Here is a 24,212-nt window from a genome sequence, read left to right as displayed (position 1 = left end):
ATGGTTGGATAGCTCACTGTCAGGAGCTGACAGTGCAAGGTCACTGGGATGTAGAAGAGTCTCTCCGGATAATCAATAGTTTGGAAGCCAGGGCAGTCCAGCTGGCATGTTTGCAGTTCAGCGACAGGCTGCAGGGTCAAGCAGTCTGAATAATGTCTGACAACGCAATGACTGTGACTTACATAACAAGTGTCACAGGAGATAGATCTAATTATGGATTGAGCTGAGCTACATCTCCAGATGATCTCAGCCTCACAGATAGCAGGAAAATACAATGTAAGTGCAGACTTTCTCAGCAGGAAAAGTCTGATCCCAGGAAAATGGGCGCTATGAAATGAGGCATTTCAGCTGATTCTGGATCGCTGGGATCTCCTGTTTCTAGACCTGCTGGCAGTGCGAAAGTTCCACGATTCTTCAGTCGCAGGAGAGATCAGATGTCATTGGGGATCGATGCTTTGGTGCAGGAGTGGCTGAAAGACAAGTTGCTTTACGCCTATCCTCCATGGCTCATGTTGGGCAGGTTAGTCCAAAGGATTGAGTGCTCTTGGTTGCTCGGGATTGGCCCAGGAGACCGTGGTATGCGGATCTGCAGCAGCTGCTGGCAGAATCGCTCCTTCAGCTTCCGGTGCACAGGGATCTGTTGTGGCAGGGTCCTATTTTTCACAAAGATCCAATTTGATTTTGTCTTACGATATGGCCCTTGAAAAGGGCTCGCCTGCTGAAACATGGATACTCTGTGGCAGAAGAGCTAGAAAGTTCTCCACTTCCATAGCCTATATGTGGGTTTGGCGAGTGTTTGAGGCCTGGTGAGAAGATTGAGGTACTCTTCCTTGTTCGGTCAAGATCCCGCTTATTTTGGAACTTTCGCAAGATGGCTTGAATAAAGGCTTGATACTTAATTGCTTAAAGGTACAAGTAGCGGCTTTCACCTGTTTGAGGTCAGGTGAATGGTGGATCCTTGTCTGCTCATCAGAATGTGGCCCGTTTCCTGAAAAGAGTGAAACATCTTTGTGGTCCTTTGCGGAGTCCAATTACTTTGGTATTGGCTTTCTTAGCAGGTCCTACGTTTAGACCGATGCATAACCTGACCTTACGGTTATTGACCTTGAAAATGGTATTTCTTGTGGCAATTTGATATGCACTTAGGGTTTCCAAACTGCAGGCCTTGTCATTCCAGGAGCCATTCCTCCGGGTGACTCCAGGGGCAGTACAGCATTTTTTTTCTACCGAATGTGGTCACTGGCTTTCACTTGAATCAGCTCATCTCCCTGCCATCTCTGGACAGAGAAAGAAATGTAGAGGAGTATCATCTGTTGTGACCCTTGGATATCAAGAGATATTTTGTCCAGTATCTGGAGGTTACTAAGCCTTTACAGAAGCCGGATTGCCTGTTAGTTCTTCACAGCAGCAGGGAGAGCTGGCCTCGCAGACTACCATTGCTTGCTGGATTAAGGAGGTACGGCTGCATACATCGATGCTGGGAAACCGTTACCTAGTCAGGTCAGGGCTCATTCTAGTAGGGCTCAGGCATTGTCATGGGTGGAAGTGAAATTGTCTCCTGTCCTCATTTGCTGAGCTGTGACGTGGTTCTCATTACACGCTTTTTCCAGGTATTATCATCTGGATGTGCAAACCTGGGAGGACGCATCCTTTGCATGTGCGGTTTTGACTGGACCACGGGCAGCATCCCTCCCTATTCAGGAGTAGCTTGAGTGCATCCCACTTGTTCTGGATTCATCTGACTGGATGCTAAGAAAGGAGAAATTACTTACCTGATAATTTTCCTTTCTTTAGGACGGTCAGATGAATCTAGCTTCCCTCCCTTGGCTGCCGAATGGTTGTATTATGGTCCCCCTCCATAACTACGTGTTACAGGGATTACTAGTAAGAAATATGAAATTGCTATACTGGGTCAGACCAAGGGTCCATCAAGCCCAGCATCCTGTTTCCAACAGTGGCCAATCCAGGCTATACAAGTATCTGGCAAGTACCCAAACGCTAAGTAAATCCCATGCTACTGATGCCAGTAGTGGCTATTCTCTGTCAGCTTGATTATTGGCAGCTAATGGACTTCTCCTCCAAGAACTTATCCAAACCTTTTTCAAACCCAGCTACATACACTAACTGCACTAACCACATCCTCTGGCAAAAAAGTCTAGAGCTTAATTGTACGTTGAGTGAAAAATAATTTTTTCCGATTAGTTTTAAATATCCTACTTGCTAACTTCATGGAGTGCCCCTAGTCCTTCTGTTATCCGAAAGAGAAAATAACCAATTCATGTTTATCCATTCTTAGACCTCTCATGATTTTAAAGATCTCTATCATATCCCCCCCTCAGTCGTCTTCTCCAAGCTGAACAGCACTAACCTCTTTCGCCTTTCCTCATAGGGGAGCTGTTCCATCCCCTTTATTTTGGTCGTCCTTCTCTGTACCTTCTCCATCACAACTGTATCTTTTTTGAGATGTGGCGACCAGAATTATACACAGTACTCAAAGTGCGGTCTCACCATGGAGTGATAGAGGCATTATGACGTTTTCTGTTTTATTCGCCATTCCCTTCCTAATAATTCCTAATTTTCTGTTTGCTTTTTTGACTGCCGCAGCACACTGAGCCGATGATTTGTGTATTATCCACTATGACGCCTAGATCTCTTTCCTAGTAGGTTCCATATTAGGAGCTACCAAACATTGTGTAACTACAGCATGAGTTATTTTTCCCTATATGCATCACCGTGCACTTGTCCACATTAAATGTCATCTGTCATTTGGTTGCCCAATCTTCCAGTCTCACAAGGTCCTCCTGCAATTTATCACAATCCACTTGTGATTTAACTACTTTGAGTAATTTTGTATTATCTGCAAATTTGATTACCTCACTCATCGTATTCCTTTCCAGATCATTTATAAATATATTGAAAAGTCCTGGTCCAAGTACAGATCCCTGTTCTTCCAGTCCCTAGGCTAGTATTAATACATTCTTGTCTGAATTCAGTAATGCCTGTTGGCTGAGTACTGAAATGTTTATCTATTTAATCAAGTTTTGCTAGTGTGTCCACAGTTGTTTTTGAAGAGAATTCTGGCAGGCTGATGTCACTGCAGGGGTTTGCTCCGTCTCCATCTGCTGATAGAGGTGCATAACCCACTTGTTTTGGATTCATCTGACTGTCCTAAAGAAAAGGAAATAATGAGAAATTACTACTTATCTGATAATTTAGGGGTTCACACAGACAGAGAGAGATCTCATAAACCTTCTCCTCATTGAAAAGCAGGCTATTGTTTTTGCATTTTCTAAATTATTTTGTGACTATCATTTTCTGTATAAGTTTGTAAGAATCATAAAAGAAAAAGTATAAAAGAAAAGCAGGCTAAAAGGAGTACATTTCAATACTTTTTATATGGGTGAATGCCTGTTTACCTTCTTGCAAAGGCCCTTCTGAAAACTGCTGTTCCCTGCCACTGAGGGTAGAAGGAGCTAAGCTATGAACAGCAGCAGACTTTTACCTGCAGGTGCTGATTTTCTGCCAGGTCATGCCAAGTTGCCAACCTGAAACTTTTTTCAACTTGCTTCCTTTAGCTCATTGTACCTGGATTGGAAGGTGAAATGGCTTCACCCTTCAATGATGAGGGCAGTTTTTAAATAGCTTTGGAAAATGCCCTCCCTGCATATTTGGTTTAGATGAGTTTTATAAATTCTGAATGATTCTGGAGTGCAGTTCATTATTTCTTTTATTATGCATGCAAAAATTAAAGAGAAATGGGTCCATGTTCCCTGAAAGGTTGGGAACCCCTGCCCTAGATGAATAAATCCTTAATAACTCATTGATGAAAGGTAATTAAGATCCTTTGCTTTGCTCTAGGTATCGCAATTTTGATCAGCCTCATCGATTCTATGTTGCTGACGTGTACACTGATCTTACTCCACTCAGTAAATTCCCTTCCCCTGAATATGAAACGTTTGCTGAATATTATAAAACAAAGTATAACCTTGACCTGACCAACCTTAACCAGCCACTTCTGGATGTAGACCACACATCTTCACGGTAAGGGCAATCCAAGAAAGGAAGTTTTTGATGTTTTATTAATGGTGCAACTCTTTCTCTCATTTTTATCTTATGATGGAGAAGATTTTCACAAAAAATATAACTGTCTCTCATTTAAAATAGCTGCTTCTGTAGTGCAAATGTAAACAAAACTTGTTTTCTGCCGTTAACTAGAATCTTTCTTTTTAAACAATTATTTTTAGACTTAATCTGTTGACTCCTCGTCATTTGAATCAGAAGGGGAAAGCTCTTCCATTAAGTAGTGCTGAGAAAAGGAAAGCCAAATGGGAAAGTCTGCAGAACAAACAGGTCAATTATTTGCATTATATGCTGGAGTTTCTAGGGAAAATGAGCTATCTCTCTCTTATTTTTTTTGTTTCTCCCTGCTCCTTTGGGCTTCCAGCTTATGAAGAGCTAGGGCTGGAATCTGGTACCATGAGTCTTCATTCCCATCTGCCTTGGGATTTTTCCCCTATTTTATATCCCCTCCTAACTTAACTTAGGGGCTTGATTTACTAAGCATTTTGCCCTCATAGACAAAGAATGGGAAATCCAAGCTCATATTCCAGTGACGCAGTCATGGGCCATCAATCTGGCCACTAGGTGTCACCTTGACATAGTGACTGGGATTTCTTTCTGATAGGGACTGGGAGCGCTACCTGTAGCAGCATCCCAGCCCTGGCCAGCCTGGGCAGCAGAACATCTGCTCCAGGAATTTGGACCTATTTCTTCACATGGAACTGTGTGGCACTGCCACTGAGTCACCTAGCTAGCCCTTCAGTGGTATTTTAATGGAAATATCATGTTTTTCTCTCTAAATATATTTCCAAATAGTTACTGCTTATGGTTGGAAAATCATGTTTTTTCTTTGAAGTTATTAAACCTGCCATCAAACCACAGACTCTGTAGAAGGCATGAATTGTTGTGCAGTCAATGTTTGTTTTGGGGGAAGAAATGGGCAGAAATTATTTTGTCATTAATGTAATGGCAGTTTGTTTAGTTAAATTACCATGACAAGTAAACTGTGATGGTGAAAATAGTTTACTACCAATAACACAATTTATATTGTTTTCTGTGAAGATATTGGTTCCAGAGCTATGTGCTATCCATCCTATTCCAGCCTCATTGTGGAGAAAAGCCGTTTGCCTCCCCAGTATTCTCTATCGCCTGCATTGCCTTTTAACAGCAGAGGAACTAAGAGCCCAAACGGCCATTGATGCCGGTGTAGGGATTAAGGCCCTTCCTGCAGATTTCAGGTATGTACACCTTGGGTAGTTTATGGAATGTATAAAACTCTTGTATAGATCCACTAACGTGACTAGATAAAAGCATGGGTGAGATGTGAATAAAGGAAAAACCAACCAGTGGTACTATAATTTATTATAAATGTGGTATATAACAAAGCACAGAATTAGAGGGTACAGGAAGCCAGCTGCATACATCTTTTCGTGCCTTGCCTACCAAAACGAACAGGAGTTATTTCTTATCTAAGCCAGTCTGCTCCCCACTTTGGCCAGAAACAAAGGAAGCAGATGGCAGTGTCCAGTTTATAGCTGTTCATGGTGCTGCTGCCGCTGCTCCTGCTGCACTCTGATGCTGCTGACCCATATATTGTTTTTCACACACACATTTTTGTAGCCTTTTGTTTCAAAGGCTGCGCTGTGTCCCTGCCTGGATTTTCCTCTTATCTTTCCAATTAGCAGTAGAGATTCTTTATGCATGCTTGGCTGAACTATTTCAGTAGCTGGTTATCTCTCTTAGGGAATGGGGGAGAGATGTTTTTTGCAGGCATATGTGGGAGACCACCTCTCTTCCTCAAGAATACGCTGTCCTTGAGCTAGTCATGGAGTTTTGTCAGATTTTAGACCACTAAATTAGAACAAGTCTGGTTAGAGCAGTATACAACAATCTGAAAAATAAAACACAAACTACAAAAAAATTTAAAATACATCAACATAAAATTGCTTAAAATCAGTCAAAAACAACATAACTCACGGATAAGCATAAAAATAACCCCAAGAACTCTAAATCTGATGGGTTAAAATAATCAGGCTTTTATTTTCTTTCTAAAAAATAAGTAATTAATTTCCAATCTTATTTCCTGTGACACTGAGTTCCACAACTCTGGCCCCCATGTTAGAAACATCCTCCTGCTTTAAGCCATCTTTCTGACATCCTTTCTGGAGGGAATCACACAAAGAATATCATTCTGAGATAGCAAGTTACGACTTGCTATCTCAACCCTTTCTGTAAGTATTTAGCCCCAACCTCATGTATCACCTTAACATCAGAGACAAGATCTTAAACTGAGCTCACTTTTCAACTGGCAGCCAGTGTAATTGCTGTAATAGTGGTATACTACTCATTCTTCTAGGGTAACGATACATCAGCCGAGCAGCCATATTTTGAACTACTTGCAACTGATAAATATCCTCCTTTGGGAGGCCTGCCAATAAGGCACTGTGGTAGTCAAAAGACAAATCAGAGCCTGCACAATCACCCTAAAAAATACGAAATCAAGAACTGATGAGCCTCCTAAGCTGCCTTAGTCTAAAAAAACTCTCCAAGTAATAGAGAATACATGGGAAGCAAAACTAAATGACTCAACCACTATTGCTCCCAGATCCTTAACACTATTATTTCCTAGTGTGTAGCCAGATGGACTCAGGACCAATGGGTATTGTGCTCTTCTGCTAGCAGATGGGAGACAGAGTCAGATTTCAAAGCTGACATCACTCTAGATATACCCCTGCAGTAACCTCAGCTCTTCAGTATCTCTCCGTCTCCTAGCAGATGTGGACACTATCCCACACACTAGAATAGTATTAAGAATTACAGCAAAGAAGAAACAAAATTTACCTTAAGGAAGATTGAGCCCCGCTCTCCTGCGGTGATACGTGAGGGTCCCTCCCCCAGTTGAGAATTCCTGAGGTGATCTCCGATATCCTTCAGAGGTGCACCTTGGTCCGGCAGCTGGTTCCCGGCATGGACTTAGCCTCCAGTGTGGCTGAAAAGCAGCGGGTGCAGAAACGACCGTGGCGATGAAGGTAATCCCTCTCCCCCCGCAGCTGTAGACCGTCCGGCACATGATCAGTAAGCACCAAGACCAGGTAAGGAAAAATCTTTAAATTCAGGTGTCTGGTCTCCAGAGCTCAGATTGTCGTACTGAATCCATCCCTGATGAGGTTAGAAGGGAGCACCAATCGGGTTGAGCAGCCTTGCTTGGGCTAAGCCCCAAACCGGTGCAAGGGTCCACACACGTGGAGACCCTCGGAGGGCGCCATCTTACATATGTGGGTCGTCGGGACTATCTTCCCTTCTCGACCGGCAGTACGCGTGGGGCAGGCCGGGCGGTCAAGGTGCCTAACTTGCGCGCGTCCAACATAGATGCGCACAGTGGTGCGGATAGTGGCTTGCACAACTAAGCGCACCCGTGTGCATAACTACAAGCACAGCCTTGCTTACAACTGCCCGGGCACAAACACACAGAGACAATGGCACCGGCACCCAAGAAGGCCAGAAGGCGCTCTCTTTGCACAGCCTGCCACATAAGAGCCGCGCAGCCTGAATTGGAGTCCTGCCTGTGTCGACATTGCGAAAAAGCCCAGGGGGAACCAAAGCCTGGTCCCTTACTGTCGGGAGATGGTTCCAGAACGACTGACGATACCTCCTTCGAACAGCCAATATTCCCATGATTCTGAAGTTCCTACAGGAAGGTATGACGAAGGGGTGTTGTCTAACTCCCTCAAGGTCCAAGTAGCTGCACTGTCGTGCTTCAGAGCAGAAGTGGATGTTATCCAGCTATCAACCCATCCGGACTTGTCCCACTTCCTGAAAGGGGATAAACAACTTCGGCCACCCCTAAAGTTGCCGTGCCTCTATGGAATCTCAATCTAGTATTAGACTTCATAGCTGGGGCTTCCATCAGACCAACACGCGGTCTGTCACTACGCCTCTTAACATTGAAGACAGCATTCCTGGTGGCAATATGTTCAGCTATTCGCATCTCTGAACTACTGGCACTATCCTGTCGGGAACCGTTTCTTAGGTTCATGCCTGGAACCATACAACTGCGCACTGTCCCCTCCTTCCTACCGAAAGTGGTTTACGAGTTTCATTTGAACCAAACCATCTCGCTACCATCTCCGGATGAACATAAGGACTCGGAAGACTCACGCCTTCTTCACCATCTAAATGTCGGCAGACTCCTGGTGCGATACCTGGAAAGATCGGAGCCAGTGTGCAAAACGGATCGCTTGTTTGTTCTTCACAGAGGGAAGAAACAAGGAGAAGCTGCCTCGTGGGCAACCATAGCCCGCTGAATCAAAGAAGTAATCAAAGCAGTCTACATAGAGGCAGGAAAGCCCTTACCTCTACAGGTTAAGGCTCATTCTATGAGGGCCCAGGCAGTCTCTTGGGCAGAAACCAAGCTGCTGTCACCTGCCGAGATCTGTTGGGCAGCAACGTGGTCCTCTATACACACCTTCTCCAGGTTCTACCGCCTGGATGTTCAGGCCCGAGAAGATGCAGCCTTAGCAAGGGCAGTATTAAGTGGACCAAGGGCAGCTTCCCGCCCTGTCGGGGAGTAGCTTTTGTGCATCCCATTGGTCCTGAGTCCATCTGGCTACACGCTAGGAAATGGAGAAATTACTTACCTGATAATTTTGTTTTCCTTGGTGTAGACAGATGGACTCAGCATCCCGCCCATGGTGGCCCCCAAAAAGGAGAACCTCGGATAGCAAACCTCAAGACTAAGCAAATACGGGTAAGCCATGGCCTAGCCCCAGTTCAAGACTCCCACAGTTTGTCCGGGGGTCAGCGTTAATTGATTAAGTGCACTGGCAGTCTCCAGTTTGGAAATTAGTTGAACTAGTTCAAGTTTTACTCAAGTTGAATCAAGTTATTTAAGCAAAGATATATCCACAATGGCATTTCGAAGAGAATACTGAACAGCTGAGGTTACTGCAGGGGTATATGTACTAGGGCTGACATCAGATTGAAATCTGATCCGTCTCCAACTATCAGGAGTACACTATACCCATTGGTCCTGAGTCCATCTGTCTACACTAAGGAAAACGAAATTATCAGGTAAGTAATGTATCCATTCTTTTCCTAGCATGTAGCCAGATGGACTCAGGACCAATAGAATATGCTCCCCTGCCAGCAGATGGAACAAGGCTGCAAAGCTGACGTAACAGTGCATATACCTCTGCAGTGACCTCAGCCCTCCAGTATTCTCTGTCTCCAGCAGATGGTGGACATACCTCTCCCTATGGGGATTGCTGTACTTTTTGGAAGGAAAAATTCTACTTTCTAAATTCGAGAAAATTGAGCCCCGCGCTACTGGGTGATACCTAAAGGTCTCTCCCCCAGTTGAGAATTCCTGATGCGATTTCCGAGAACCCTCAGAGGTGTGCCTTGGTCCGGCAGCAGGTTCCTGCCGTGGACTTGCTGCTTAGGCAGCTGAAAGGCAGCGGGTGCAGGAAAGCAGAGTGCAGCAGTGATGGGCAAAGCTCTCCCCTCCCACAGCTGAAGACCATCTCCGTACTCAGCTAGTAAGCGCTGAGCCCAGGTAAGTTTAAAAAAAAAACCAGAAGATTTACCTTCTGATTCACAGACGATTAAAGGGATTTTTGGTAGAGCTCCCCCAGGTCTCCATGCTTGGCGCGCCCTACCGATGCAGTTCCCACTCCCATTGGGGTAAGGGGAATTGGGCATCCGAGTGGGTTGAGCAGCCTCCTATGGGCTAGGCTCCGCTGTAGGCGTGGTTGGCCACAGCGGGGCCATCTTGCGTGTGTTTTCTGTGAGTGAAGTATTGCCCTTCATAGGACATCAGTGCATGCAGTATGTCTACTCTGTGCATCTGCTGTGTATGTAATGTCAGGTACACCCCTACACGCACAACTTAGAAAGTGCGAGATACAGGAAGAGCTGTACACACAGGCTGTGCGTGCGCCTCACCGCGCCCCACCAAACACTCTAATTTGTGCGTACAAACGTGTAAGCGCGAACTGATCGAATGCATAGCTACTGCAGACATTGGCGCCAGCAACCAAGAAACCTAAGCGCCTTACTCTCTGTGCTGCTTGTCATATTAGAGCTTCACAATCTGACCTGGATTCCAACTTATGTCGGCACTGTGAGGAAGCCCAATGAGAGTTGTCTATGGACTTTGCTAAGACAGGCTTCTCCCATTCGGATGATGGGTTGGTCACAGCCTTAACTGGAAGTACAAGACTGGGGTCATCTAAGGGAGAGGGAAATTCAGCTGGACCCAAACCAGTGCCTTCTGGGCTAGGCATGGACCTGGCTGCCTTTTCTTGGGTGGAGTTTTTACAGGGGCAACAAGCCTTCCTATAGGCACAGTCTGCTGCCTCCGTTGTCCCTGTCCGGACAGAACCCCAGCCATTGACCTCTCCCATTCCGACCGGCAGACCCCGAGGCATGCCTCGTCTTACCCAAGGGTATCCCTAGTAGGGACCAGAGTGGTTATGGAACCCGCTGCCGCCTTTTTAGTAGAGATGTGAATCGGAACTGAAATCGGATCCGATTCTGGTTCCGATTCACATCTCTACTTTTTAGCAAATGCGGGCTCTGATTGAGTCTGTACTTCGGCCAGAAGAATGGTCTCAGTGGTGCTGGCCTGACGACAGCTATGGCTGCAGAATTAGCTGACGCAACCTCCAAAGCTAATCTTACAAAGATGCTCTTTAAAGGATCACTTCTATTCAGGAGTGAGTTGGAAAAGCTGGCCAGTAAATGGGGCGAATCTCCAGTTACCGGAAGATAAGAGGAAGCAGTTACAGCATCCCTTGCCTATGAGGGGGTTGTTCCAGGGGTTCCCAGCGTTTTTGCCCCTAAAGAAATTCGACTTTTCAGAGGTCTTGACCTCTTGGGAGATCTCAGTCCTTTCATACCCAGTAGCCCAAGAGAGGGGCAGGTTCAGGATCGTCCCGAATCCCCCCCCCCCAAATGAACTTTTGCCGACCCACCCTCAGAATGAGGAGATAGGGGGTCGACTGCCCCTCTTCTACCAGCAGTGGGTCGAGATCACTTTGGACAAATGGATATTGGAAGTCATATGAGAAGGATATGTGCTGGAATTCCACATCACTCCTCAGGATGTATTCATGATGTCTCCTTGCCATGCTCATCACAAGAAGCAGGCAGAGGAAATTACACGTCTAAGGCTCCTCAGGATGAGGGCTGTGATCCCAGTACCTACATCCCAGGAAAATACGGGGTGGTGGTCCATTAATTTTGTCGAACCCAAGAAGGGAAGGCTCCTTTTGCCCCATCCTAGATCTCAAGGGTGTCAACAGTCACCTGCGAGTGACTTCATTTTCGCATGGAGACCTTGCACACCATGATAATGGCTGTATAAGTGGGAGAGTTCCTAACCTCCCTGGACTTATCTGAGGCCTATCTACATATTCCAATCCGACAAATACACAGTCTCCTACGCTTTGTGGTACTGAGTCACCATTATCAGTTCCGGGCACTGCCTTTTGCTCTAGTCACTGCCCCCAGAACGTTTTCCAAGATTATGCTGGTTGTAGGAAAACAAAATTATCAGGTATGTAATTTTTACATTGTTATTACAACATCTCTACCTTTAAGAAAAACCCTATCCACCCACACATCCTCTCTACCTCCACTAACAACCACTCAGTTTTCGCCACATTTAAAAGCAACTTTTGAAACTGAAACCAATTCAAGATTCTCCCTAACCCTTCTTCATTGATCTTGCCCTGCCGGAATCACTTGCTGAACATCACCTGTGTGTATATAAACCCAATAAATCCTAGAAACCAAATCAACGCACCCAAAGGCTGTAAGAACAAATTGAATAACAAAAGCAATAATGGGAAGTATATTTTTGCAGATAGTTATTAAATCTCCATATTCCATGCCAAATGGCCTTGAAAGCTGCTGGGCATAACATCTTTCTTCTATGGGAAAGTGTAACTGTGTTCATTAATGTCATCCAGAAGTCTTTTCTGCATACTGGCCCAAAGCAGGGAACAGGCCGAGAATCCTTATCTAATCTAAGCCTCACTGACTAGCCTTCATACTAATGCTTCATGTCTACTTCAGCTGTGTGCTATTAAGTTCTTGAAAAACTCTGCCAAGGCTAAAATCACAAAGCTATTTAGTTAAAATAAATAAAAATGGATATATAGGAAGGCCCTCATTTATTTATTCTATTTTAAAATTCTTTTAGACTGCTTAAAGAAAATGAATTGTATTAAATGATGTACAGAACAACATAGATACAGATTAAATGACAAACCTCGAGAGACATTTCATAAAATAGTTTTATAAAGCAATATCATAAAATTAATAAATGTAAAATGCTATACTGCTATATGGTTCCTAAAACCTATCACTTGAATCAAGCCTGATTTTCTTATATAAAACGTTATATTTATGTAATTATAAATAAGCATTTATAGACCACTAATGCCAAGGCCCAAAGCGGCTTACAGGTTGACATACACAAACCAACAAAAACACAAGAACAATCAAGTAAAAAAAATGTAACATTACTCACGTTAAATAGAATATAAAATATTTAAATTGGGTCAATCAAAAGGCAAATCCTTGAAAGCTAAAACAAAGCAACATTTCTAAAATAAAAAGGCCATCAAACTAAAAGAGGATCTCATCCAAATTAAGATAAACTAAAAGCATGATTTTAAAAATGTGTGTTTAAAACATTAAAAGATTTTGGGCACTCTGTTACCCTCATTTCTAAAGGAAGGGAATTCCAAAGGCTAGGTGTAATGATGGAAAAGGCACATTCCCTGGTTGCACATAGCCTTGCCTGCTTAGTGAGAGGAATGTCCAGTAACGCCTTCTGTGAAGACCTTAAACTTCTTACTGGGTTATATGTCTGCAATATTGCATTTGCCCATGGCAGAGAATTCAGGGTCAAAAGTTTGTGAATGAGCTTGGCAATTTATATTTAATTCGCCAATGAACGGGAAGATAGGCAAGGGTTATACATACGGGATTGGTTCGGACACCAAGGCTGAGACCCCATTTTTATGTAAAAATTAAAAAAAAAAAAAAAAAAAAAAGCAGAAAGATCTTCCCAAGAGGTTCTCTTCTTTGCTGATTTTGTTAAGAGAATGGCAGAGACCATTCCACTTATATTACAAAAGGAGGAGACCAGGGAAAAGATGCTTGACATTCTCCAGTTTATGGGACTCCCAAAAGATATTGTGGCTATGCCCATACATTATATCCTTCAGGAGGCACAGATGAGAATATGGAATAGCCCTTCTCTGTGGTCCCAGTTAATACAAGTGGAGAAGATATATTGTGCCCAGAGGGCTGCTATATTTGAGAAGCAGGAGCTGCCTCATTCATTGGTGGTTAAATCTGCTCTCAAGAAGGCTAAGAGGCCTAGAAGCCATTTCTCGGTGTCCCTGGGAAAGGATTTTCATACCCTGGATTTGCTTGGGTAGAGATTTTCTAGGGGTTTATAGAAATGAAATGACAGCAGAAATGTCCAGTCTGCCCAGCAAGCGTATGGTAGTATCTGCCGCGCTGTATAGGTCACCCCATACTTACCAATTTCCCAGAATTATTGGTTTCTCTCTGGGTCCAGTTCCCCATTACCTCTTGCTGTTGAAGCAGAGAACAATGATGAAGTTTCATAAGCAGTATAAAAGCTTATTGGTTAGGGGTTGTAACCTCCACACCAGCAAGTTACCCCCATGCACTCATCTTCATTTCCATCCTACAGCCTTTAGGAATCCACAGTGTTTATCCTATGTCCTTTTGAAATCTTTCACACTTTTTGTCTTCACCACTTCCTCTGGTAGGGCATTCCAGGCATCCACCACCCTCTCCGCGAAGAAATATTTCCTGATGTTTGTTGTGAATCATCCCCCTGGAGTTTCCTTTATTTATTTATTTATAGCTTTTTTTTATACCAGTATTAGTAGTTACATCATACCAGTTTACATCATAACTGCAGGTTGAAATTACATTAAACAGGTGCAGGGTATGGGACTAGAAGGAACAAGAGCGATAGCTAGGAGCTAGCAAACAAGTGCAAAAAAATAGGTAAACAATGTAACAAGACCCCTAGTTCTACTAATGTAACAATGTAACAAGACCCCTGGTTCATGACCCCTAGTTCTACTAATTTTTTTTCCAATGGAAAAGGTTTGTCGATTGTGCATCATTAAAATCTTTCAGGTATCTGAAGGTCTATCATATCTCCCCTACATCTCCTCTCCTCCAGGGTGTACATATTTAGGTCTTTTAACCTCTCCTCACACGTCATTTGATGGAGACACCTCCACCAGTTTGGTCGCACTTCTCTGGAGCGGCTCCATCCCGTCTCTGTCCATTTTGAGACTACGTGACATCTTGGAGTCACTGATGGACATGGGAGAGTATGAGGTTAGCATCTGGTCCAGCTGACCTTTACTTTCAAGATGGCATTGAGAGCATTTGCACTGGGGGGGAGGGGGTGGGGGTTGGTGACCGCAGACTCACCTGGCTACGAGCTTCAGATCTATAACAGGATGTCCAGGAAAGACTCGCTGACATGATTTGCAATGGGAAGAATGGTATTGGAGGTAAGGTTTAAGGAAGCGATGGCTCAGATTAAAGACCACTGCGCGATGCTTTGGATCCTTTCTGCTGCAATTCCAGACTCATCCTCCTCAACCAGGAGGTATCCATATAGGGCATCAAGGAGGCATTTCTATCAGCTAAGATGTTTTCTTCCGCCCCTCAGTTCAGTGAGCAATAGGATCCTCGTGCTCATCTGAGACAGCAGAAGGTCCCAAAGTTACAGCCAGCACCTCAGCCAAAATGTGGGAAAGGGTTTTGACTGGATCAGGGAAAGCATAGCCAGGATAACATTATCAGTATCAGAGGACTTTCCTGACGGAAGAAGACTGAGTTTTATGTAAACTGTTGGCCCAGATTAACTTCAGATACTTAGGTCCTCCAGCATAATTGAAAGAGGATACAGACCCACCAAATCACCAACAGAAACCTGCTTGGTTGGTATCTCACATCAAGAATTTCCGCAAAAGAAGCTCTCTTCCCTCTTAAAGCCAATGCAGTCAAGTTCGCTCCACAAGAAGGAAGACTGTAGGTATTTTGCTCAAAGTACTTCTTGGTCCCAAAAAGTACAAGGGGATTGTGGTCTATCCTAAACCTAAGGGCTTTGAATAAATGAGGTAAAAGTTAAAGATGGTTTCCCTAGGCACCATGATTTCTTTCTGGGAAAAAAAGGAATGGCTGTATTTTCTAGCTCTGAAGGATGCTTATACCCACATTGAGATATTTTCAGGTCACAGAAAGTATCTCAGATTTGTAGTGGGAAAACACTAACTCCAATATCTTGCATTACCCTTTGGCTTGGCATGAGCGCCATGTATATTGACAAAATGTCTTGCAGTGATGGTGGTGCATCTATGCAAATTGGGGGTACATACATTCTCCTACCTGGACAATTGGCTGGCTCAGAGCATGTTTCAAGGCAGCGCTACAGAATCTGAGCTAGGGTTCATCATTAACTACCCCAAGTCCTACTCAAGCCTGTCATCTCAATTGGAATTTATGGGTACCCTGCTAGAAGTGACTTTTCCTTCCACAAGAACAGATAACCACACTGATGTCTGCAGTGGAAGGGATAAGAACGAGTCATCTAGCATCAGGCTGGGACATGTTGAGGTTGTTGAACCTCATGGCATCCTCGGTCCATGTTACATTCTTGGCACATCTTCAAATGAGAAGAACCCATGTGGAATCAAGCCGCTGAAGATCTTGGAGACAGCATCTTTATCACCCAGCCTCTGAAAGACTCTGTCTTGGTGCAGCTCTTTAAACTTCTCCAGGGCAAACTGATCTACCATGGATGTGTCCAAACTGGAAGCCCATGTAGAGATACTTTGCACCCAGGAACTTTGCTCTGCTCAGGAGAAGCAGGTATGCTCTAAGATAATCCTTGGATGGGTTCTTGTCAACATTTTTCAAAGAAATATTACAGAAGCACTATCAGGGGAGGTTTGTCTTTTTTGCAGATGATGCTGAAATCTGCAACAGGGTAGATAGCCTGGAAGATGTGGAAAACAGGAGAAGGGATCTAGCAAAGCTTGAAAAATGGACTAGAGTTTGGCAGCTAAGATTCATGTCTGGTTTGCAATTTTTTGTTTCCCTGATGCAGCCATTTGGGGCAAAACTTGGGCCATGTCTGAGTTTATCTTGGATGGATTTTGTCATTTCAGACTATTTTGAAGATGAGTACATTTTCACATTCTTGCATTATTTGATTTATACACCCAAAGGGAGGTTTTTTTTAGACTTATGATTGTGCAAAGCTGTTATACGTTACCCTTTCCTCGCCAGCTTTATGAAGTCTCTTCCTCCCATTAAATAGGATTTTAAAAGGTTTACAGTGTATTTGACCAGAATAGTTTAATAGTTGGAGTATGTTTCACATTTGTTTGCTTATTATACACTTCATGGCTTGACAGTGTCAGTTTCATATAAAAAAAAAAAAATGGTCCATCTCTCTTTTTCTCTAGTCAGCGACAGCCCATCATCAAAATAAATCCCTCTCTACCTTCTACCAGCCAGTAACACTATCTCAACTCTTTGGATCTGTCCAACTGGGAAAAAAGTCCACGGACAACTGCAGCTGAGTGATAACCAGCCAGCATAAGACTGAGTTCAGTGTCTGCTCTGCTTTCAGGCCCCATCTCTTCCTGGTTTCTGTATAGGAGATGGGCTTGAGAACGGCGCAGATGTTAACTCAGTCTCACATTGGCTGGTTAACATTCACCAGTAGCTGCTGCCCTCCCAGGGATGGTGCCTAAGGACTGGCTCCAACTGGGGGGGAAAAAAAGGCCCTTGGGGCAAGGGGGTAAGTTAGGAAAAGTCTCTGCTGGCTGTGGTGGAGGGTACAGTGTAGCTGAGGGCAAATCTTGCTTCCTCCTCATCCTACTACTCCAGAGGAAAGGGGAGCTATGATAGACATTTAAATACCTCAGAGGTATAAATGCACAGGCGGCAGGTATCTTTCAAGGAGACTTCAGAACGAGGATGAATCAGGGTAGACCAAGGAGTATTCTAAAGTCGTCATATTTCTTTACAGAAAGGTGATGGATGCATAGATAAGCCTCCCAGTGGAATTGGTGGAGACAAGGACAATACCTGAATTCAAGAAAGCATGACAAGCCCAGGAGATCTCTGAGGGAATGGTAGGGATTATAGAGCTGAGCAATGGTGTGAATGGCAGACTAGATAGACTGTTTGGTATTTTTCTGCTGTCATGTTTCTAGATACACTTCCTAGAGCAAATGGTGATATCGTATGCTTTAAAGGCTTTTAGAGATCATTTGGCCAAAGGCGAGATAGGGGAGATATGATAGAGACATTCAGATATCTCAAAGGTTTCCATGTACAGGAGATGAGCCTTTTTCAATGGAAAGGAGACTCTAGAATGAGGGATCATGAGATGAGTGTGAAAAGTGGTAGGCTCAGGTGTAATATTAGGAAATATTTCTTTACAGAGTTGGGTGGTGGATGCGTGGAACGGCCTCCCAGTGGAGTTGGTGGAGACACAAACAGTATCTGAATTCAATAAAGCATGGGATAAATACAGGGGGATCTCTAAGGAAGTGATGAGACTTATATGGCTAAATAATCAGACAGACAAACTGGATGGGTCATATGGTATTTTTCTGCCGTCATGTTTCTGTGATTCTAAGTTTCTATGTTATCTTTGTCCAGATGGACGATCAAGTAGTGAGATTCTACATCAACAAGCAGGGAGGAACAGGATCATACCTCCTGTATCAGGAGAATGTCCAAATGTGGGACTCAGCCATTTATTAAGGAATAGTCCTCAGAACCACTACCTGGCAGAGAGACTGAATCAGGTCCTGGATCCCCATGAATGGTACCTGGACAGGGAGGTAGCAATTCAGAAAGTCTGCGAGTGGGGTCACAACAGTGATAGATAGGTTTGCTTCCCATCTGAACAGAAAGATCCCGCTTTTCTACTCCAGAAGCGGAACTTGAAGCAAACTAGGCTCATGCACCTTTGCCCCGACCTGGGATCAGAATCTACTGTGTGCTTATTCTCCAGTTCCTCTAATAATTCTTAGGCATGGAGGGGTAGTCTAGTGGTTATACCTGCACGCTGCAAACCAGAGAAACCAGGGTTCAAATCCCACTGCTGCTCCTTGTTACTTTACCTTCTCTTGCCTTAGGTGCAAACTTATAGGTGAATTTTCAAAAAATTAGCATATACGCCTGTAAAGAGCCTCTGCTCATGTATTCTGTATTTTATGAAAGTAGAAAAAAAAGGGAATTCCAAAAAGGGGCCAACACTGGGGCACGTAAATTGCTCTTTTAAAAGACACATGAACATTTGCCAGCATTCGCATATATTTTTACACCTGCTATTAAATCTATGTATTGTGTACTCTTGGCCGAGTAGCAGCTCTGGGTAAATTGATGGGAGTTCAGGCTAAAGAACCAGAGAATCTTGATGACCTGGAAAAGGACTGGGCGGACTGGTGGACTAATTGGCAAAACTGGTAATTTCCTTGACGCACACATGTCTTAAAATTGGCCGACTTACTTGCATAAATCCTGATATACACAAGTAAGCCATGTAAAATATATGCACGTATACACTTAAAATAGGTAGGAAAAGAGCACACATTCAGTGCACTGAATTACTCACTTTTAATGCATTGAATGTTTTGGCACATATGTTAAAAGGTAAAGATATGTTTTCTTAAATGTGCATTTAACGTACGCATGGGTAATAAAATACTGAGGAAAAACTACATGCGGCCATATGCACGTGTGTACGCCGCCGCGCGCATTTGTCTGAAAGGTGTCCTCCCAGATTGTAAGCCCTCTGGTGATAGGGTAGTACCTGCAGTATTTATTTATTTAAAACGTTTTTATATACCGCATTATGGGCAGGATCTGGCCGTCAAGGCGGTTTACAATAAAACATACATAGTTAAAACAATACTCTTCATACATACTATATCACACAGTTAAAATAACGTATTGAGAATTTCTACAAACTTTGTTATATTATTCAATAACAGTACCTGAATGCAGTCTGCTTTGATTTTCCCAAAAGGCTGAATATAAATCATGAGGTCCATTTTCAGCTGCTTTGGAGCTCAGCTAGTTAACCGGATAAATATATCCAGCTAACTAGCAGGGTATATTCAGCGGCGCAGTCGCACTGCTGAATATACCCGGCTATCTTAAAGCTAACCAGCTAATTTTAGAACAGCCCTGTGGGCCAACCAGATTTAGCCACATTGATTAAGCAGCTAACTCCAAATAACTTATGTGGCTAACTCTGCTTCATCCAAAAACACCTCCAGCCTGCCTCAAGAACGCCTCCAACTTATGCAGTGAATATCATCAGGTAGCTATTTAGGGGGATCTATCTAAATGGCTTCTGAATATCGTCCTTCACATAAATAAAAAATAAAATAGAACAGGCTGAGAACCGGGGAGGGTTCAAATCTTACTGATGCTCTTTGTCACCTTGGGCAAGTCGCTTCACTTGCCATTGCCTCAGATACAAACTTAGGTTCTGATTTAAGACGTCTTCCATTCTGACCCAATATTCAGTAGGGCAGTTAGTGGACAAGTTATCCGGCTAAAGTTAACAGGATAACGTGTCCCATATATTCAGTGGGATAAATGTCTTGCTGAATATACTTGCTTAAAGTTGTCCGGCTACCCTGAAGCTGGTTAACTTAAAAACCTAACTGATCATGTTTGAATATAACATGTGTAGCTGGATAACTTGCTGCTTATCCGATATCTTTAAAAGATGTCTGGGTAAGTAGCGTGTAACGTAGGGAAAAATCCCTCTGTGGGCCAGTAGCCCAATTTCAATCCCCTTCCCCCAAAAGGTTCACATTGGCTCTGCAGAGCTGATATTCTCCAGCACCCCGAAGCTCTCACGAATGATGAAAATTTGATTTTTGAGGGGGCATCCCTTCCCAATCTGGCTGATATTTAAATACTTTTTTCCAGCTATCCCCTCTGCACCCCCATCCCCCAGACCTCCAGAAACCCTACCAGGAACAAGGTAACCCTCCTACCTGCTCCCAGCACTGATCTGATAAGACAAGCTTAGTAAATAGGGCCTTTAGATTCTAAGACTTCGGGGGACAGGGAAGTACCTACTGTGCCTGAATGTAACTTGCCTTGAGCTACCAATGAAAAGGTGTGAGCTAAATATAAGTAATAAATAGTGGCAAAGACCTTGTTCAGAAGAGGAGGGAAGGATAGAATCACTATAAATTTCCATACAGTTCATCAAAATGTCATTTAGGTTTTATTGGGCGAAATTTGCAGTGTATGAGCATACGGCCAAAAGTTTGTATAGATGGTCCCCCCGACGTGGGCCATGTTTCGTAAGAACTGCGTCGGGAGGGAACCTAGCAACATAATAACATACAGAAAACCAATGTTAAAAGCGGACATAAAACATCTGAAATAATAAAAACAAGATTATGTATACCATCAGCTTACCCACAGTTTGAAAGTACTTCAGACACTCAAACGATTAGAGAACGCTGTTAAATCTAATAGATGTAGAAAAGAAAAATGAAAAACCTTCCAAATAAACATAATTATAGTTCAACAAAAGAGGCATTTAAACTTGTATAAAAACTTACCAAGTTTATCGGCATAGATAATGTGGCTGACACAGACAGTTCCAACGGGTAGTGAGGGTAAAAGAGAAGGCATTTAAAGATTTAAAAAAAAAAATGGCCCGTAGACTGGTCATGTGATCTGAGCTGTCACTGAGGGATAGAACTGCCCATCTCTGACCTAAGAGGGAACTCCTAATGCCATACTACGAGGCTTCATGCAACCATTCTAAAATGAAAACACCCATAAAGGGTGGAAAACTGCCGACATGGACAAAGTTTCTAATAATGGATGATTAAAGCAAAAAGCCTCAAGAACTGTGAAACAATGCTGAAACTAGTCATATTAAGTGAACCATAACTAAGGGGTAAAACCACCCATTAGCTGGTGTTAGGGGAAATTCAAACATTACAGGAGTGACACGCGGCTCGGTGCTACCAATCTAAGGTAAAACCGCCTATGAAACATGATGTAAAATCTGCAGTGTCATAGAGGAATGTCGTAAAGTTATGTAGAAAAAGTGAACAGAGTAGATCCGCATATGACTATAAATGTCAGTGTTAAATCTACAAAAGTCAGTGTTGGGCAGTAGAGACAACAGAAGGTCCCGTGTGTTGAGAGTTCAAATAAAGAAGATATTACAGTGTTAATATAAAATCAAGAACAAAAAACAAAGGGCATTAAGGAGAGTTATAGAAAATGGAAAAATAGGAAACGTAAAGTAGCTCAATACTCGAGGCATCTTCAAAAAAAGTCTATCAAACAAATATCAAAATATATATTAAAAAAAAAAAAAGTCTGAAAACTACCAACCTATAAGCAAGTTTAGGGGTGCAAGGACCTGTCTGCTACAGGACACTTCCAGGTCACCTCCCACTTCACTTCACGATCCTAAGCTTAGGAAAAAAACATGTTCTCCTCAGAAATACTTTTATTTATCAAATTTGGCAGGATATAGCATTTAGAAAATCATTCCTGTCTCTAACATCCTGGTCACTAAGCACCAGTTATCCCTAAAGAAAGTTCTGTACCTTGGGAGGTTACCAACATGCCCTAAACCTTAGCCTGCTTAAAATGTTGATGCTTATGGCTGGCTAACTTACCCCTGGTCCCAACTTCAGGTGATATCCTTCTGTTCACCTCTGAAGCAGATGCTGGCTGGAGATATGGAGAATGTGTGCAGGGAAAGGAGACTTGCTTCCTGGGTTTGGTACTGGCAGAGCTGGCAGCAGTCCGGGAAGGAGTCTTGCTTCTGTCTCTGGTACTTGCCAGGCTGTCTGGGGCTTGTTTAGCCTCTCACAGTCTCAGACTCCATGTCACTCTCCGACCCTGAGCAGGGCATCTCCTCTCTCTGATCTCCGGCCCCGGTCTCCTGGCCACACCTAGTCTTCTCCCTCCTCAATAGCAGGGGGTGCTGGTCTGCTTCAGACTCCCCTTTCACTTTTCTGGTTCCTTTCTTTCAGGGGTCCCTTTTCTGGTTTCAGGGTCGCTCTCAGAGTTCGCTTCTGGATTTTGCCCCTTCTCCTTATTTGCTCCCCTGTCTTTTACTTTCCAGTTGATAAATATGCATAAGCTCATGCATAATCACGTGCTGGGTGGAGGGCCTTTGCTGCATCGCAGGTCTTTTTCCCTCCCCATTTCTTCTGTGGGGGGGGGGGGGGGGGGGCTGGCATGTCTCTATGCCAAACTGTGCCAGAATCAGTGTTTTTCTCCGTCTCAGACTGCTCCCCCTTTCTTCCAAGGGTGGAGGTCCTTCTGACCTCTGGACTTGCTTAGGAGCTTAAGTTGCTGCATTGTTGCTCTGCCTTGGTTTTTATTTACACAAGCACGTTGTTTTCTGCTGGTAATCGGGAAGCACCTTCAGACAGCTTTTTGATCTAAAAGGCAAATTTATTGATAGCAATACAAAGACAATATATAAAAAGAAACAAGGAAAAGAGGAAGTCGTTGTTTCCTGGAGACGCAGGTCTGTGTCAACTGGGTAATCAGCTTGCTTCTCAGCTCTGGACTGCTCGGGTTGAGACTTTTAAACTGTTTTCATTGTCCAATAGAAATACATTGATGCACATCCTGGGTGTATTAATTTCAGTCAATATCCAATTATGAACGTAGCTTTATTGTCCAATCAGGTACCGTCTCTGGGGTGTTGCCATCTTCCGGCAATGAGCTTTGCCAAAGCACATGGTGGTGAAATATGTTGCCAGCAGAATCAGGAAATACACATTCAGGCTTAAGGCCTATATACATTCCCCCCCTTGAATCGTTTGGGAACGATTCACCAATGAAAGGCTGAGATTGTATTTCCTGGAATGAAATGGTCATAGCATCAATTTAGTATGACCCACCTTTTGGACTGTTAAAAATGGCTTCCATACTCTTTATGGTGTTGAATCATTCTTTTTACATAACTCACATCCACAATCACAATCACAATTGTTCAGGCATACTCATTTTGTACCTTGTTTTATTGTCATTCAATCTCACATTCATTCTTCATTCAGGTAATGTTCTGGCCTTCTTCCAGTTGATCCAAGATTCTGTAATGTGGTCCTATTAGCAGCATATGAATCAATAGATCTACTTAATGATTGATTATTGATTGTAAATGAATGGTTAGAATAGTTGAAGCAATAATCCATCATTCTACTCAGGGTTAATGCCACTGTCTTAGGTTGCCCAGGGTACGCAATCCTAATGATTTGCTACCTGGTGCTTACCCGTCATCGTTAAGCATAACAGCCTGAGGAAATAACATTGCTGCTGGTAAATGAAAGGCTTCCTTTAATATGGTATAGGAGTTCATAGTTGTCTTCACAGTAATGCAGGATGATGTCGTAGGCCATTAAAATAACAAACTTCATTCATTCTCACAATTAACCATTGCAAACTCACTTAGAAATGTAAGCCACTTTAAACTGTGTTTCCCATCAATTAAACCAAATTATGTGGAAATGCAATCTTTTCCCTTGGAAAATCTCATTAATTAGTTTCAGAAGGAGATTAGCTTCAGAAGGAGATGTTCATCATTAGACGTTGTCTAACTGCGGTGACTTGAGAGTAACTTGAGAGTATTTGAGACATAGCAGAAGCAATAGTTGGAATTAATTAATAGAAGCAAAACCATGCTTGGAAGTACTATTACTTATGTCTTAGCCTACCATGCATTTGAACACTTTGGGAATATAAACAAAAGCTTCAAATCTAAATTAAGAATAGGATGTCGAAGGAGACATCCATATGGATGAGGGATAAGATATCTCTGTAACCAATGGGATGGTATCTACAAACTCTACTAAATGTGATGTTTAAGAATAGGGAAATCAAATGAATATCATAATTCTGTCTTCAATTACCAAGAATAACTATATAAACATTTGGGACTACATTAAACCTTTAGACTTACTAAATGTACTTGAATTGAAGAGGACATACTCATTTGCGCAGCCAATTCACATGAGCTGCCCAAGAACGGTGTGTAGGCTGAACTG

General features: G+C 43.2%; 1 protein-coding gene across 1 annotated transcript in view; it reads left to right on the top strand.

Annotated features, from left to right (window-relative positions):
- LOC115089278 (endoribonuclease Dicer-like) overlaps nt 1–24,212 on the top strand; it is a 109,497-nt gene that overhangs the window by 9,888 nt on the left and 75,397 nt on the right. Inside the window, exons 3-5 of the mRNA XM_029597400.1 lie at nt 3,859–4,041; nt 4,245–4,350; nt 5,122–5,297. Coding sequence (XP_029453260.1) covers nt 3,859–4,041; nt 4,245–4,350; nt 5,122–5,297 — 465 coding nt within the window. The remainder of the gene's footprint in view (nt 1–3,858; nt 4,042–4,244; nt 4,351–5,121; nt 5,298–24,212) is intronic.

The sequence above is a fragment of the Rhinatrema bivittatum genome, chromosome 4 (genome assembly GCF_901001135.1).
Source record: "Rhinatrema bivittatum chromosome 4, aRhiBiv1.1, whole genome shotgun sequence".
In the NCBI taxonomy this organism is placed as follows: domain Eukaryota; kingdom Metazoa; phylum Chordata; class Amphibia; order Gymnophiona; family Rhinatrematidae; genus Rhinatrema; species Rhinatrema bivittatum.
Note: the sequence above shows the minus strand (reverse complement) of the source record. Positions and strands in the feature narration are given on the sequence as shown.